General features: G+C 46.4%; 1 protein-coding gene across 2 annotated transcripts in view; it reads right to left on the bottom strand.

The window, feature by feature from the left end:
- Positions 1–15464: 15464 nt before the first annotated feature.
- Positions 15465–18697, bottom strand: part of LOC121588411 (hemicentin-1) — a 56465-nt gene continuing 53232 nt past the window's right edge. For both annotated transcript variants that reach the window (XM_041906288.1, XM_041906289.1), the window contains exons 14-17: positions 18047–18170; positions 17653–17879; positions 17353–17543; positions 15465–17214 (exon numbers count right to left, since the gene is read on the bottom strand). In XM_041906288.1, coding sequence (XP_041762222.1) covers positions 16972–17214; positions 17353–17543; positions 17653–17879; positions 18047–18170 — 785 coding nt within the window. In that variant the 3' untranslated portion in view covers positions 15465–16971. The remainder of the gene's footprint in view (positions 17215–17352; positions 17544–17652; positions 17880–18046; positions 18171–18697) is intronic.

Raw genomic sequence — 18697 nt, forward strand, 5'->3', positions numbered from 1 at the left:
GATAAGTAATTTAAATTTTACAGCACGATTGCGTTTTGTGTTTGAGTTGGAGTCTTCGGAGTTGGCAGTTTCCTCGAAGCAGCAGGAGACGTGGCCACTTCTCGCGAGTGCGCTCGACTGCAGGGTACATAACATAGCGATCGAGGCGGAGGGGGGAAATTTTAGGAAAATTTGATAGAAATGAAAATGGTGTGCGTTGTTTCCTGGGAAAGTACAATAACGGTAGTAGTACAACCTTATCGTGGAGGAGATCGGCGAGCGTCTGGCAACTTTGATATGACACGCCGGAGTAACAATGTGATGCTTGTGCTTGATAAGACATTATTGTAAATGTTTGCTTACTGTAACGCATGTCAAGTGAAAATGTGTGGCTTTGCAAGTACATTGAGGCCAAAAAATGTGTCAGAATAGAGTAAGATCTGTGCCATTTGGTCGCCTAAGAAATCTCTGACTTTTATTAGCAATAAATCTTTTATCTCTTAAAGCGTTTAGAGACGATTTATTTAGGTTATAACTGGCACCACGAACAAAGATACGTCATCACCCTGTTTTGAGTGACTTTTCCCTGCTACGTCTGGATGAAGTGCAATAGAATGTGTTTATATACATTAATGTATTATTACAACTAGGCATGTGTGTGTGAGTACCGGAAGAGCTTACAAACATTTTCATCGATATAAATAATCTCCTTCCCGTATCCAATGGATTTCAGCGCTCTCGAAGAAGAAGAAAAAGCATCAACAACAGCTTCAAAACATTACCTCGACCTTATTTGCCCTGTCTCCAGTGTGCCTTGCGAATTATTCCATGTGCAACTTTGCTGTTCATCGATTTGCTCCATTTACGCAACTTTCCTGCAACCGCATCTTCCAGCATCAACTTCCGTCAAAGCACTCAACGCATTCCCTTCTCGTGTCAGCATTCTTGTCAAAATCTTTTCCATAAACCTTTTTACATCCCTGCCTTTCCGCTCGTGCCAACTCTTATCGGAAGCGTAAAAGCTTCCTCATTCATGTGCATTATCCACCCACTCACTCACACACACACATCGCGCACAATCCCTGACTTTACAACATCACCCTCGAGGAGTAAGGATTATCGAGCAACGGTGGAAAACTTTTAAACAAACTCAGTCCCCCGCCCCCCGCCATTCTTCGGGCGCATTTTTGGAGCGTATATAGTTGTTTCCTAGAAGAACGCCAAACTTGACGCGAAAATCGTGTCCGCGCGTGTGCTGGAGAATGTGGCCCAAACTTTAGTCCTTCGCGAGGGGGCAGCCGGCGCGTAATGAGTGGTAAATTCGGTGGAAAATGTGTGCACCGCGGGCAGTAACGTTTGGTTGCTTGGGTAAGGGGGACTGCTCTTCTCAGTTCCTTCTTTTCATCAACTGGAACTGGAACTCTCCGTGTGGAAGGACGACCTTGCGCAAGCGATTTTCACACATACACACACATACACACATACAGCCCACAGCGTTTGTGAGCCCTCATTACGATTTCTTTTGTAATGGCAGCCAAAAGAAAGTGCTTTATCGGTGGGTGAGAACTAGTTGGGCAAAGTTTTTGATCCTCACTGTACTACATGAGTCTAGTACAGTACAGCAGTGGACGCTTGGTGCTGGGTGCAGATTGTAGTTGTACTGGTGAAACTTGTTTTTTGGTACGCGTTGACGTTAATGCACCGGACGGAACGAGTCGTAATCAGTTTTTAATCAAAGCCCTCGGTGGTGAGTTGAAAGCGCTCTTTGAAATTAATTTTCAGCTCTGCTGAAAAGGAGGCTTCAGTGTAGGGAGCAAAAATGGATGCTTTTTTCGTTGTTGTTAGCTATGGTGTGACCGGTGTCTGGCCTTTTTCATATGCTGTTCTGCATGTGTGTGTGTGTGGCATTGAATGCGTTGTCTCCTTTTTTTCGGAAATAATACTAATTACACAACCGGATCTACTGAGCACAAAGGTGACAGCTGCGGCGTAATGATGATGTGTAATCATGCTCAGCGTACGGAGAAGTCAGTAGACGAGTAGTTGATAACTTCCGAGAACTACGAACTACGATGGCATAAACAAATGTGTTGATAATATCTCGGCAAATGACGAGAGTGTTTAAGAAGCTCCTTCACTTTGCAAATACACTCCTATTTCAGAAATTCTCTATTTCCTTTCCAAGCCTGCCAAAACATGAATTCAACATGAAGCTTCAACACGACCGCACTCAATTAATAAATTATACACTAATGCGCTCACTTTAAAAAGCGCTTTCATTGCAGCGCTCCAGAGCAACATGTTTGCTTATGCTCCGACAGCAGAGGCTCCGACCCCTCCATCATCAACCCATCAATACACTCTAGCGTACGTGGTGAAAGCTGGTGCCGTATATTTGCCTTGTCTTTTTTTTTTGAGCGCACATCAAATCGCAGCGATCCACTCTCAAGTACGCTCCGGTAAATAAAACAAGTTAATTTCATTAAATTTATAGCGTGGAGATTTTATTAACCAGCCCATTATACATCAAACGCTACGCGGTGGCTGCCAGTAAGTCCGTGAGTGGGGCCTGTAAGTCAAAGGCAAAACTTCGTCCTCGCTGTTGTCGATGCGTGTGTGTGTGTGTGGTTGAATGGGGTTTATTTTTATTTTTCCATTCCAGTTTGAGGTCCTTTCTTGCTCTTCTTTGATTTTTTCGTCCGTTCTATTCAACTGCTTCGCTGTTCGGTGCGCTGACTAACTGGCGCTCATCGGCACTTTAGTCGCAAGCAGGAAAGGCACTTGGATGGTTGATCGGAAAAGTTTATTGTTTGAAGTGTTTAATAAAATTTGATCCCCAACGGTTGGTCCGGCCGCCGGTGCAGCAGGGATAAAAGTGTTCAGCAAGCACAGACACACACACACACACACACGCAACAACCCAACAAGAACACTTAATCTGACTTCATTGGATGTTCCGATGGCAGCGTGGGGATGGACAGCGGAGCCATTCAGTTGAATTCCGGCCACATCCCGTGGTTTGGGCGTAAATCAATTCAATTAGATTTAAAGTGAATTAAAATTTATAGCATCAAAATCGTCATGGATCGTAAAAACTCACTGGCAGCAGGAGGGAGGAAGCTTCCGTGCCATCACAATCGACCCCGTCGTAGAGTGGAACGTCGATGGGATATGGGGTGACATCGGCACTGTACGTATGTTTTTTTTTTCTTTCGTCAGGCACTTGCCTTTCATTCACTTCCCTTTTGGTTGTATTTTCGGTCCTTCGCTTCTCAGCGCGTTGCTTGCAATCGTCCTAGTGGTGGTGTACAGTTAGGGGGTAAAAATCCCCGATGGAAATGGTCGTAAAAGTTAAGCCTTTCCTTCTGGCTGGTTGGGTGGTCCCGCCAGAACGGCCCTTCCGTGGGTACTTCCTCCCTTGTGTGGGGTGTTGACGGTCCAAAATTCCAATATGCTTTGGCTGGGTGCTTACAATTCTCCCCCTTTTTTCCCGATGCGTCGGAATGAACGTCGTTTCGTGCCCAATCTACATTAATAGTCTCCACGGTCGTGTGTGTGTGTGAGTGAGGGAGAGTTGTCGCCGTTCGCCACAATCTTCGCTTGCGGTGAAGAAATGTCTCAATCAAAACTAGACGATCACATCAACGTCGACGGCATATTGTACTAATCCTGCCCGAGATATTACCATGCCCACTGACACAGCTCCTTCCCAGGCCGGGAGTTTCCTTTGTGACCCACTACGAGCACGCGGGTTCATTGTGTTTGGGGCAGGATATAGTCGGAAAAATTTGCTGCCAATGTAGTTATGTGATTTGAGCACCGGTGAATGGAGCTCGCGCACAAACCGGATGTATTATGGATCCTGGTCGGCCGGGGGCCCGGGGGGAAAATCCGACCGTGGGCGCAGTTGGTATTTTGTCCATTTCCTTCCTCAGCGCCGTGCTCGCATGAATGACAGCTCGCCGTTGTATGTCGCGGGAATAATTCACCTTATGCTAATGTTATTAGAGTTTTGGTTCGTTTCTTCTTTTCTTCTTCTCCCTGTTACAGTTATTTAACTGTACCTGAAAGCCGCCCAGCAATGCGTCTTGCCGGTGCGAGCAGGCTTGGTAAGCAAGGGGTGTAGTCCTTCTGTTGTTGTGCGCTACAACAACTTGGCAACTGTGCGTCGTTATGGCCACGAGAACATGAGCTGAATACTTCAAGAGCCGGGTCGGGAAAGAGGGTGCTGCTCCGCCAGCTTATTGTCCGGTTTCCACCAACAATCGGCCCTATGCTGCAGCATATTTTTGGAGCAATTTATTAAGAGCAGAAGTATATTATGAACGAGTGGAGCCACTGCCAACGGTAGCGGCTCCTGTCCATAGACTGAGCTCAACTCGACGCAAATGGATATCAATTTGTTATATTGACACACAAATCTCTTCTCCTGAGTAACGGCGCAATAGAACGAAGGTGAGAAATTGAACGTGCTGTCCGCGTGCCGTTGACGTCAGAATGTTCGGCCGGTTTGTTGGGATAAAGTTGTTCGGGTTCGATGAAGATTGGTTAGGGGCGAGGCGGAGGAAAAAGGTGTGTAATTAGTACTAATCACTTTTACGGATTCGACGGAACACTTGGATGGGTTGTATTAACCAGGAAGCTTTGGTTTATTGCCTTGCATCATGCGGAAAGGTTCAAGGGCACGATGATGTATCGTTTGCGGAGTACAAAGCTCTTGTGCTCTTGTAACAAAATCGATGGTTTGAGCTAAAAATAAGCAAAGTTGTCCTCCAAAGAGTGTTGTCATTGTGACAGATATAAACCATTCAAAGTTGTGGCAAACACAGTTTAAGGTCTGATATTTTTTGCATCCAACGCATAGTAAATTGCAACAAAAAGCACGTTATTTATTTATGATATGCTCGTTTCCACTTAGAGCCACATGGGCAATAATTCAGTTCGTGCTATTTTCACACCACGAGCGGTACACCTAGCGCGGCTTTTTTGTTGCCCGCGGGCTTTTACTTGTTGACCCGTTTGCACAAGGACAAATGTGGATAGTTTTTTATTCTACCACCCTAGTCAACAATTGGCAGCACAGGCGGCACCATTGCCAACGTAACCGAACCCACATCCGCATCCGCCGGCAGGCGTTAAATTTGGCATGAAATTAAATCACATCTCGCCGCCACTTCAAACAGAATCCATCTCGCCGTGCATTGAGCCGTGAATATTTTTCCCTTCCGTCCGCCGCATGGTTGCGACACGACAAGTCCTGCCACCGGCACCGACTGACCAGCAACCGTGGTCCCGTGGTCAACCGAGTCCGACAGTACCGTCGGGATGGTTTCAACCCTTTGCCGGCCGGAAAAGGCTGCCCACCGCCCGTGTCCGTAACCCGGAAACCAGCTGAAATTGATACCCAATTTCGGTCCGAAAGGATAACTCCGCCATAGACGGATTGGATGGTTGGCTCTTCGCCCCTTCCCCCCCTCCCATAACCGGGTTTGAGTGTAATTGGCTTCGGATGACCTTTTCGGGTTGACGGTTTTTGTTTGCTCGCTTTACGTTGCTTCCGTCACGCAAATGTCAGCTCGATCGTTCAAGCTTTCCCTGAGACAGGCCCGCTGGTCGCATGCCAATCTTCGTCGCCTGCTCGAACTCTGCATGTGCGGACGGGGGGACGTGAACGGAAATTAGGAGACGCGCAATCTCGGGCGAAATTTCGCGACAACCGTGAATTGAAGTGACAGGTTGGGCGGAGGAGACCGGTGGGCCGGCTCACGCGCAAAAACCGGAAGGAATAATAAGTGGGAAATTTAATTCAACTACGAACAAGAATTTCCTTTGCTGCCTTGCTTGTCGCCTGCCGCGGGCCTGGTAAGCAGCCTGGGCAGCACATTTGCATATTGAGATAAGCGAACATCTGCCCAGGCTGTGAAATTCTCGTTCTTTTCATAGCTTCTCGCCTCATGTACGTACACACAGCAGCTCATGCTCGTGGTACACGCACATCACACCCACTATCGTGATCGCACCTGTGCTGGTAGTCATCGGGAGCAGAGAGGCAAGAGAATGTGTGGGGGGGGGGGGTGGGTTGACGAATTTTCTAAGAAAACTTGGAAGCCTGCTTCCGGTGCTTGGTGGCTTTTTCGGTGAAAATAAATCACCATTGCAGGGGGGAGGGAAAGAGCGGGAAGTTTGGCTGTTTGTGTTTATTTGGAAGAAGTTTTTCGCACCGACGGGTTTGAGTTTTCTTTGTCGAGATGTCCGTCGGTGTGTGTTTGGGAGAGTTTTGCCGACACGGCTGCCATAGGAGAACAGTTCCAAACAGCCAGCAGGGACAGTGTCGTCTTGGTCGTGTCGAATGTAGCTTTTCGAGCATAGAGACTGTTGGGCGGATGTTGTCTAATCCTTTTGCCGGTGCTCTAGTTCCTTCCGGCAACGTGTTTGATTGTGTTTTAGTATAGTTTGGAGCTCATTTTTGCAGTTAATTGTGGGCTATGTTTCAAGCGAAAGCTAACAATTGATTGGATGCTTGAGATGAGTTTGGCAGTTGTCAATGATGCTACTAGATCAGTATTGTTACCGTAGATCTCTTAGGCAACGGTTCATTTAATAAAATCTTCTTCTTCTTCTTTGGCACAACAACCGCTGTCGGTCAAGGCCTGCCAGTACCCACTAGTGAAGTGAGCTTGGCTTTCAGTGACTTATTGTTACCATAGCAGGATAGTCAGTTCTGCGTATGGGAGCACGGACTTGAACCCATGACGGGCATGTTGTTACGTCGTCATTTAATAAAATACGTATAAGAAAAGTCTAGATTTTGCAGAAAAAAATGAACAATTTAGAGGAACATCTCAAGAAGGACCATTTAAAACAAAATTAAAAAGTAGAAATTATGAGTAGTTTATGGTCATTTTGAAAAGATGTTCTTCCCAACTACTATTTTTAGCTTTGTGGTAAAAAATAATGCTGGCTATTGTTTGACAACAATTGACTTTTAAGCACACTTTTAGGTTAACTAATGAGTGAAACTCAAATATGTAACTACACAAATCACTACCCGTAATTCAAACATCAATTAACTATGTCCATGCAATCATACCAATTAATTGCTTCCAATAAATAGCAATCCCCTGCGCAAGCGATATTATAATCCCGGATTTTGTATCATCGGCAATGGCACTCGCAACCAACCAACAGTGCTGAGGAGTAACGAATTGTGGTAGTACCAAATCTTCCACCTGGAAGGACAATTGTGTCATGACAAAGTACACAGCAAAGCAAAAACAATTCCACCACAAAAAGGGAGCGAAACAATAACGGTAGCCCCTGTCCTGTCCCACTTCAATTGCGCTGCATGTGGGCTGTGGGCGCGTGTGCAAAGGCACCGGAGTACGATGAATTATTCAGTAATAATAAATATAAATATCGACATTAAATGAAAATGGAAAATTAACGAATTAGTGACGCAACCGTTTTCACATTTCCTGCTCCACTCAGCTTCGCTGTGGGCTGCGGTGTACGTGCCAGCGGAAGGTAGAATCGCATAAAGCATTTGAAGGGACCGGGTGACAAGAATGGCACCCCCTCAGCCCACACCTCACCAAGGTAAGGGGGCGCAGCGAAACGCACCAGAACAACAGCCGAAACATTAATGGCATTTTATGCAACCATGGGCTTGGGTTGGTTTTAGAGGGAAACAGGCAGGACGCGTTTGGACCGATGTACTACTGTGGTTGCAAATGGCGCAAAGAAGTAAACCATCAAGCGGCAAACACACACACACACACACACACACACACACACACACACACACACACACGTACACACACACACACACACACACACACACACACACACACACAAAATAACGACTTCCAATGCCAAAGAAATAAGAGATGCATGAAACGGCCGACCAACCGTTTCCGCCGATGCACACCGTGTCCGTCGCCAAATTGCAACACATTCGGCGCTTCGCTTAACCCCCCCCCCCACCCCTCCCCCAAAAGGGCTCACAGAATGGCATAACGCGGAACACAAACGCACAAACGGTCAGCCACTCGAGCTTCCACCCACCGATGGAGGATAACGTTCGCTGCGTAAAGTGGAAACCTTCCAAGCATGAATCAGGAATTAATAAATAAAATCATATCCACAATATTAATTGCAACCTTCATTATTTTCGTTTATTTCATTCAAATGGAAAGTGCTGCTGCCGCTGCGCTCGAAACCTCGCAATGGCTCGTGCCGTGCCGTGGCCGTGGCTTTGGTACGGAAGTACCTGCTATACGATATGGCAGCCGCCGCTGCCCAAAATCAGCCGGGACGTTATTTGCGAAAACAAACGACAATCATCATTTATCATTAAACGGCCGGTGTGATAATTATTATTTTAATTATCATTATGATTACAGGCCTCAAATGCGTGGTTGTGTGAGTGTGAGTTTGTATGTGCGTGTGCGTTTTTCCATTCGTTTGAAGATTGGCCGATTTATCGTGCACGCGCGCGTGTGTGTGGTCCGTCCCGTGATGCACATAACCACATGCAAATAAATTCAACACGATCAATGATAATTATCGTAGCGGTTAAAGTTTGTTTTCCTGTTCCATTTTTCCCTTTTTCCGTGAAAAATCAGGTATTGCCTGGGACGCCTCTACAGTACTCTATAAAATATTATGTGATTGAACTGAAGCACTGCACTTCCTTCAAATTAACTTTATGCTGCACTCCAATCGGAAGCTTTACAAAGTATACTAATGCATATTAGTAGCGTTACGGCATCTTTCGCTTAGTTCGTTTGCCGGATTAGTACCGGTTACGAATGGAACCTTTTCCTTATCAAGGCAGGAGCAGCCCAATGCCGCCGTCGGCCCGCAATCAATAGACGGTTTATGGAGTGGCACATCATTTGCAGTGGAATTAACATTTTATTACGTCTTATTTATCTTCCATTACAGCTCTTTCCACAGTATCGCACAGGCAGCCCCGTGTCATTATCATTGTCGCGCTGGAGAAACCCCGATAACGGGACGGAGGGATCGATCGTAATGCATGCAAATTGTGCCATGATGAGCAATCGGGATTGGATGCTGCTAGAGCGATCTAATTACAATTATTGAAATGAAATCACTCTCGTTTACTTGCTCTATCTCTGTCTCTCTTTCTCTCTCTCTCTCTTTCTCGGTTAAGAAACGGATGCTAGAGACGATTGGCAGGAGTTTTTACGCGATTAAACACTTTACAGGCGTACAGTAAATTTCATAGAAAAGCGTTTAAATCATTTGCTTGCTTTAGCAGCTGCCATGCATTCGAATAATTTCACGTTTTTAAGTCTCAATATGCCAATTGAATGCATTGAAATGTAAATCCCCGTTTAAGCAGGATCGGTTTGCGACTCGCTATTGCTCATTAAAACTATTTTCTCATGCTATCGCTCGGACGGAAATAGCAGCAACAATATATCTGCTTTTGCCCACGGTCAGAATAACATTTCCCCATCGCCCAGAACGTACCAGGAAAGCTGTGTACCCCGCAATGAGCAATGGGCCAGTGGCCAGTGGGATAAACATATGCGAACTTTAATCCAATTACAGTGTCCGTCAGCACGTCCAGCGCAGGCGAGGGATGCAAATTTGCAGGCTGAGGAAGAATATGAAAAATCGACAATTCCAACTTACACTCACACACACATGGTAGAACCGACAGCTGCAACTCCCGTGGGGACAGCAAACCTAGAACAAACAAACAACCCGCCAAACAATGGACAGCGGATGGGAAAAAAGCGATACCCCGCCAGGTTTTGCAAAATAAACGGTTTCCATGTATCGTTCCACCATCATTTTCCATGCGAACAAACATTTGGATTGGAAATAAAAAGTTCGATGAAAAATGATTAAAAACATTTTTCAAGCGGATGGTGGGCTGTTTTAATGGAAAATAATCTGTTACCGGTGGGGAAAATGGAACTCCAAACCGTCTGCCGTTTCATTCACTTCGCTTCGCTCGTCGTTGCCTAGCGACCAAAATGCACAAATCAAAACACATATCAATTGCGAAACTAACAACTTTGCCGTCCCGCTGGGAGATAGAAAGCGAATAAAATGCGATTGTGGCTGTGCAAGGGTCGGCGGTGGGAAAAAAAATGTAAAAAATAAAACGGTTTACCCGCAGAGGATCGTATCTTTTGGCACGGATTCTGTTTGCGTTATTCGTTATCCTTGCCGGGCCGCGAGCGTATCGGGCGATGCGCACGCGATGCATCATGTATGTTGCAGATTTGGCTGGCCGTTGCTTTCGTGCATCTTCCGTTGCCGTTTCGCTTGAAAGGAGTGCACAATAGGAAGTGTTTGCGTGTGTGAGAGGGAAGAGGCGAAAGCGAAAGATAGCAATTCCCTAGCAACGCCGCCGGGGGTGAGTGGCGTTGTGGGTTTGCCGGCTGGGTTAAGATTCCGCATTAATCACGTTCTTGCTTCACAGCACAGCACGTAAAGTAACTACACATGGGTGTTATGACCGTCACCGGTGGGAATTATGGAACTGTTCCGCACTGCTCAGCATTTCCCAAAGAATGTTGTGACAAAAGGTAAGATCAGGTGGAAGGTACAGCATTTCTGCTCGAGGGCTTTCGACACTCTTTCAGTCGTTTGCAATTTCATCTAGATATTGGTTGGGCGGATGTTTAAAGTGTGAGTGTGTTAGGTAGCTTCCTGCAGGCAATGGATAACACTACTGATTGGATGGGAGCATAAGTTGGTTCTTTATTTGTTATTGAAAAATGTTTATCGGAGGTTGGGGCTTGTAGAAAAAATGGAGTAGAGGAGTGTGTGGTAATGAGTTACGCATTAAAATAGGCAGCGTTTCTTGAATGTACGTTTTCACAGTTCTTTCCAACTGTATGGTTATCCATTTGATGATTGCGGTTTGATGTACCAGTTTCAGATAATTCAACATGGCGCAAATGATTGAAGGGGAGCATTTCAAATATTCCTGTTAAAATTGAAGTGTGTTTAATCTGGAGCGAGAGTTGGTTATGTTAAATATAGCAATTTATATTTTAATTAATGTAACCAGTTCTTGGAATGATTTTGCATTACTGATTGCAGCATGATGAGAACTTTGAATTAAATTAAAAAACAACCCAACAAATTGCACTGCAAACTATTGTTCGATGTTTATGCTGTGTTTGATCAGTTACAGTTCGTCTGAAATCGATTTGCTTTGTAAAAATCGATTATAATGAATAGTAAAAGATGAACTGCAACTAAACGTTGTGCTTTATCGTTAGAAAACTAAACTATTAATTGTGGGCTGATGATGGATTGGACGCATTGTAAAGAATTGATTTTTTTATGTGCACAAGCTTTGTTACGACTAATGTTTATTTTATAATACCGAATGAAACACAACCAATATAAAAGAGCGATTTGGAAATGATGATGCTGCTAAAGTGGATTGTTCGTACGATGTGATTCCCCGCTGCACAATGTATGTAATACAACACGCTAGAGCATTTGCCAGCCTACCAGCAATGCCCAAAGGAGTCGAGTTGATTTGATTGTTGATCCTTTCCGCTCTGTTGTTCCATTGTTGTTGCTAGTAGCGAATAGAAACCCTCCCATATTAGATACCGAGCCCCACCGGCAAGCCACCGCACCGCCGCACAGCGCCGAATGGCCAATCAAACTTTGAATGAAAGCAATGTTGTTTATTGAGTTTCCGATTCTTTCAGGCATTTTCTGACGTGTTGTTTTCCTTGCTCGTTTTTTTTATTGCTTTCCCCTTCCCGAGAGGGAAAAGCGCAATGCAAACAATACGACGCCATATGCACGACCAGCCTTCACTGCACCCATCGAACGAGGCGTGAAACCCACCTCCGAGGGAAGGCGCCTCCATACAAATTGGCCTCCTGTACGCATCGAACTTTCGGGGCCCGTGTGTGTGTGTGTTAAGGGGGTAGTGGTGTGTTACCCGCAAGCAGTGGAACGCCACAGTCACGCAAGTGTCGTAATTGAGTTATTAAAAGTTGCAACTTGTGTAGGTAAATTTTCAACTTCTCAATTTTCCCGACACCTTTCGCCACAGCTTCGCCACGCACGCCCTCTCCCCATCGCCGGGTTAGCCATTTTCCAGTTTGGAAGTTGCTATTTCCGTCCTGGTATGCAAACGGCAACGGGCAGGGCCAGTGTGTGTGTGTGTGTGCAACTCGGGGGCAAAAGTGCATACACTCACGAAGTTTGAACTTTATCGCGCGCCCCACTCCTTTGGCTCCCTTTCAGGATGGGATGTCGAACTGTCCGTCTGCCGTGCCCCGTTTGGTTCGTTGCGCTAGATCGGAGTTATCCGTACTCGTACCGGGTTAGGCGGGAATGGGCCGGCCCAGGAGGTGTTTGATTCGACTCGACACGATCCAAGCGGACGCACGTCCGCATCGTCCGGAGGCGAGATTTCTTGAAAGGCAATTAACACTCGGCAATTAAAACTTTTCCAACGGGTTTGGAGAACTGATCGATCGAGGGGTTGTTGTTGTTGTGGTTTATTGTTTGTTTGTGACTGAATGGTTACTGTCTGATGTGGATTTAGAGATTGTAGGCCGGACAAAATATAAAACAATGTCTATGTATATTTGCATTGCTGTTTCATGCGCGATTATGATCAATATCTACTCCAAAGTTTGTGGTGAAGATCGATTGCCTATTGACGCTATAAAGTGTTGACGTTTAATTGTTTTATTATTTGGGTCGTTATCGATATTTGGAATATGAATTAAAATTTACATACTTAGTATATACATTAATGGTTGCAGAGGGCCTTTTTCTCATCATTCCTGTAAGCATTTATTTCGAGATTTTTAGTAAAATCCTTCCCCGTTCTCAACACAGTACAAGCCAGCGATGTTCGCTGAAACATCTTCCCGCGCTATTTCCCCAAAACGGGTAGTACAGAGTAAAATAGTGCTGGCTGTCTTGAAGAAGTGGTGAAAGTTAGAGCGAGAAAAAGCGACAACAGAACCTGTTGGAATAATTTATTAATTATCGGAAATTGAAGTTTTCTACCAGCTTTCTTATAAACCCGAGCTTCAGCATCAAAAGGGTACTTGGCGGCTTTGTTTGCAGAGAAATGAACGCAAGAACCCCACCCTTCCTGGAGTTGGGTACGTTAAGCTGATCGTTTCGTTTACCCGGCCCAGAACGGAAGGCTTTGTGCGGGGAAGGGCTGCATGCCCCCAATGGTGCTTTGCCCCAATCTCGAGCTTGTTCGAAAAACACTGCTGTGACGAAATCGTACGATAACGACTAATTCTGGACAGAGAGGGTAACGTGTGGTACGCTTCAACTGGTGAACCTGTGCGGAGCCTGCCCAAGCCCAACCGACGAGCGAACCGAACGATCTGTAGACTACATCACAAATTCCTCCATACACAAGTTCCTTGCACCCTTGAAAACATGGTGTGTTTTCTTCATTTCACCGAAACGGGTTCACAAGGGGCGCGGACCTGTGCGGGTGGCGTGGGTGGAAATTTGCAAAGACCCCACCGTACGGTAGCTTTTCGTACCGCTCGTTCAGTAATTTTCTCCCCGAGCTGGCTGGCTGATAAATAATTCAATGTATCGCCTCCTCGCATCCACTCCGCCACCCGGCGAGCTTTCCTCGCTCAGCACAACCCTTTCGGGCTGTTAGCTTTTGTGGAGAAAGTTTCCCCAGATTTTGGGGTTTGTTTTTATTTTCATTTAGACCTGGCAAACACACTCCCACACACACACACCCGCGCTCTGAATGCCGGAAGCGACCGAGGAAGGGTGTACATTTCGAGAGCGCCCGTAATCAATAGGCAAAGTGATTTTGATTATAACTCGATATCATTGATATGGAGCAGATTTTCGTTCTACATCGTACTCGCTGCGAGTCGTTGCCTGGTGGTAAGCGGATGTTCTTTCACGAACGACTTCCGAGTACCGGTTCCAACTGCTTTGTGGCGCTCCAGAGCAGGAGCAAAACAATCAAAGGAGTTTAATTAGAGCGCCCAGCTTCTTGTGGCGCTGTGTACGTACAGTGGCAATCGTTTCTTTGAGGCAGCGTTTCTGGAGAGAGAATGGAGGATTTTCTTATGTCGTTAGTTTTCCTGTAGTGGAGTGGAATGGTTGTCGTCGTAGCACTATTCGGCGAGATCGGTGGGCGAAACTGGTAGTCGTTACGAGGCAGTAAATCCCGAAGGAGTTCTAATACGACCAAAATTGAATAGAAAATGAGTAGTGTGGGACTTTAACGAGGTGTTTTAACGAGAATGAATATATTTGAGGAAATTGTTCTTGATTCAAATTTAGAGATCCGGATTTCTTTTTTAAAATACTGCCAATTTATAAATTGAGGAGCAGCACTGGTCTATTTTTAGATCTTGTTATCTATCCATGTAAAGATCTTTCAAAATAGCAAATGATTGATGTCATAATGCTCTTATAAATAGCCCTTGAAACACAACCGTTTGGCTGACATTCATTAGAAACCTTGGGAAAAAATGAACTCATCGTTAAGAAACCTTAAGTGAATGCGATCGCTTCACCATGCTTTAATGTGGCGTTTTAATATCACCTGCAGGATGTGTGAACGTTTGCACCTTGGTTGAAAAGGGCCGCACAAGGAGCTAAAGTTTTCCTTCCCGCTTCGCTTCGCTGACCCTTCACACGACACTTCCCAAGCAGGACCCCACACGCGGTTGTCCCGCGTGTGCTTCGGATTTTAACATTCATCGCCAACCCGCGGTGCGCTGGTGGTTCGTCCGATTCGTCTGCATAGTCGGCTCGCGCTCTCGCTCACCCGGAAGCACACAATCCCTCAGGGATTGTCTACCGTGCGCTGGAGTCAAGTGGAAGATTCATCTTCCCGGAACGGTGAGGTCGAAAATATGTGCCCCGTTTCGCGTGCACCATTCCTCGACAAAGAAGAGATAAACAAAAAAGATGACGCTACTGCAAGAAAGCAGTGGATAGAGCTCCGGAAGAAAATTCCTCGCCAAAGCTCTGGGTGTGTGTTGTTGATGTTGCTCAGTCGAGAAAAATTGCTCGGGGCATTGTTTAAATTTTCTGGCACATTTTTCAGGGCTTATCCTGGTGAAGTTTGTGTTTGTGTCCGTGTTGCTGCTGCCCATCAGACAACCGCACGGCATGAGCGTTAGGCGCTTGCCGTTGAGGACGCTCGTGCTGCGCGACTACCAACAGGAAGGTGTCGCTTGGTTTTGCGTTGGATTGTCGGCAGTGTCGGCAAAGGCAACAACAAAGCTGGACCTAGGATAATGGAATGTTTGTTGTGTGAATATTCCAACCATGATGATCCCCAGAGAGGCTTCGAACACAACCAGAAATATACAAAAAACAACAACAAAAACGAGTGTGTAGAATTCGCGTCCGCTGGATGTGAAAGTTATGTAGTTTACGGTATAATGCTGCTAATAGTAATCAAATTTCTTTCCCACTGTTGCACTTAATAACATATTCTGGCGGAATGTTTGGAAATCATACATTTGTTTCGTTTTATTTTCTTTGTCCTTATAAGATTTCTTCTCCGCCATCCGCCAAGACGCTTGACAACTTGTTCCTGTCCGTTCATTGTTTGGTAGTTGCAAGTCTCCTCAAAGGATAGATTCGTTTCCCTCTTTATCTCTCGTTGCTTTTTGCTAGTTTAGAAATGGAAACTGAAAACGTAAAGCAAACACAAGAATTACCTAGTACTTCCCTCTTCTGCCTGACGACCAGATGTATTAACTACTTTCTACTACACTTCTTAATGTTTGCTTTTGTACAGTGAATAAAAACAACACGTTTTGTTACACACACACACACACTCACACACATCTGGCGCTCGCGCGCTACCATTCTCACGGGGGCCAGGTGCCATCTGGCTCTTTTTAAATCATTGTTTACCGAATCTCTTTGGAATTTCCACGACCTACTCGACGTTTCTGTGTGATATGGAATCAGTCAGTCGAACCTTCGAACTTACTTTCGCTTCACCGGTTTCTGATATATATGTGTGTATTTACCTTCCTTTCCTTTCACAAGCTAGTGAGCCTTGCCTGCCTAACCGAACCGATAGGGGAATGATTTATTGTGATCGAGGCTGCATCGAAGGGAAACGATTGCTCAGGGTAAACAATCCGCCAGCTTCAGTTTTTCACAGTCTATCAATTCTTTTCCTGTTGGAAGAATTACTTGATGTGTGAAAAAGCTTTCCAGCGAACAGATTACCTTGCAAACGCTTTCCGTTCAACCGAACCGACAATACTAACTCTCCCGCAAGAGATCACAGATTCTCCGCTACGAAGTAAAACCCGCTCACAACTAATCTCTTTCTCTGGGGATATTGCACATTCTGTGTGGCTCTCTGCGGCTGTACCGCATCTATAGTGTACATCCACGCTTATTGTCCAGTCATTAACGCAATGTCTTGGAAAGGGCTGCTCGCGCTGCTAAGATATGCGACACCGAACCGTGCGCACGCGCGCGCGCGCGTGTGTGTGTGTGTGGGTTCTTCAATGTCGCTTCCGAGCAGCCACCAACACCATCTGTAATTCTGCTTTCTCGCCGGAAGATGCAACTCCGTTCGAAGATCGAATCGACAAGTCTCTAAAATATGTACATACATCGAAGATATGCCCCAGTCCCTCGCGAGGCGGGACAATATCTCGCTTGCTTAATAATGGCGCTACACCTTTTCAAATTCGATCCATTCCACTGTGTTTCTAAAACAAAGGCTCTACGATAGCTACGCACTAAACTTACGCACAATCACGCATTTGACGGGATGAACTGGGATGTTTCGCTCACGATAACGGGGGAGCTTCGGGTGAGCTTCGGGGCGGGATGGTATGGAGGATATGATTCTGTATAAGATTCCGCAGGATATGCGTGGGAGCCTTACGAACAAACACTTACACTAGTCTGGCGGGGTGACGTAGGATGAATGGGGGGGGGGGGGGGAGGGGAGGGATGAAGTCGAAGTCGATCTACACATTATATACAACTTTCCTGTATTCTGTTGGATGTGGTGACCACCTCGGGCCGAAACCGGTACTCGTTCAGCGTCGACGTGACCAGCGACTGGGAGGCCGGACTGCTCAGCAGGCTCCCCACCGCCCCGACCCCGGTTACGGACATCGACGGCAGCGGCAGCGTCGCCGTGGACGCCTGCTGACTAAGTGGACTGAGCGTCGAGGTGACGCTGCTATTGTTTGCACGGCCCAGCGTGGCATAGCTCTGCAAGGGAGAGGTGTAAACAGACGGTAAACCCATCTGAGGTGAGTGTTTGGGCTTGGGAGTGCTTAAATCGCGTTTTACTGCGAAAATATGGGGCTGGAAACGGGTGAAATGAAATTCTTGCTGTCTTGCACTTACGATTTGTTTACTAGGCTTAAAGGAGTAATGATGTACTTCAGTGTTCGACCCGGTCAGCGAGGCCAGACTGGATCCATCACAATGTCGCTCCTCCTCGTGGAGCAGATGCTCACCGCCGTTGCGGTGTATCAGTCTTGCCGAGGGGCTGCGGAACAGCGGCGTAGGAAGTGTCGTCTTCGGTGGCCTCCGCTCTGCGTTTGAAAAAGGGCACCGAAAAACCAAACCATTGAGATTTATGCCAGATCCGTCCAAACGGTACCCGGAACAGGTGAAGTGGAGCTGCACCAGCGCACTACTTACCATACTGATTCGGTATCACATCCGGATCCGTTTCGTCCCCGTCGGGCGGTTCGCCACCAAGCGTGGGACTACCGCGTCGTCCCAGCCCTCCAACGCCGCTGTCCACCAGCGGCGTCTGGATGCCGTTCGGGTCGTGCGTCTGATGATGTACGCCAGAGTCTAACTGGCAGTCGGGTGTCGAGGTCAGCTGGGCGGTTTTGGTGGGCTTTAGTTTTTTGGTCGTGTTTCTGTGGATGTGTGTGTGTGAGTGAGATAGTGAGAGTAGAAGCAGAAAGAAGGCAGGAGAATAGGTGGAGTTAGTAGTGCAGCCGTGCGAAGTGTTCACAAAAACGCCGCAGGCCTCCGGACTCCGGTGGACATTTTGCACCGCACACATGGACGGTGTGGGACTTACTTGCTCGCATGTCGCCGGTAAATGGTCGCCAGGACGATGCAGACTACGGCAAACAGGATGGCCACCGTGAGTGTTAATGCGGCTAATACCGGTGATAAAGGAACATTCATAACGTTGGACACGCCTGTAATAAATCAGAGAAGGATTGGCTTTGAAAAACCTGGTCTTTCGCAAACGGTAGGCTGGTAGGCCTTGGTAATGGCTTGGAGTGCGATCGTGTTGCGACCTGGCGAGAGGTACGAGCTTGAAGCAAAAGCACTAGAGCACACAACATTTGCAAACTTTGGTGTAAGAATGTTACCGATTGTGTAAGGTACGCAACAGTGATTGAAATAAATGTTTTGCAGAAGTAAACAATTTATGCGAAAGTAATGTTGAATTCAATTGGTTTATGTTACATTAATTCAAATAGAAAGTAATGCCCTATGCAACAGCTAGGCAAGCATGAATTCTTAATCCTCGGCTGCTCCCACTGCTACTGCTAGATTAGGGCATTAATCACTATCTAAATATTTTATCACTGTAAATCTTTCGCTAACTCCAGTCCGCCCAACCGCACTGAAGTATCCACTCGGAAGTGGACTGATGCGGCCTTTCAGCAGCCACTGTTCAGCGACATATGTTGTCGTCGGTAAGCCAGACGATACGGTC

Source organism: Anopheles merus, chromosome 2R (assembly GCF_017562075.2).
Source record: "Anopheles merus strain MAF chromosome 2R, AmerM5.1, whole genome shotgun sequence".
Taxonomy (NCBI): domain Eukaryota; kingdom Metazoa; phylum Arthropoda; class Insecta; order Diptera; family Culicidae; genus Anopheles; species Anopheles merus.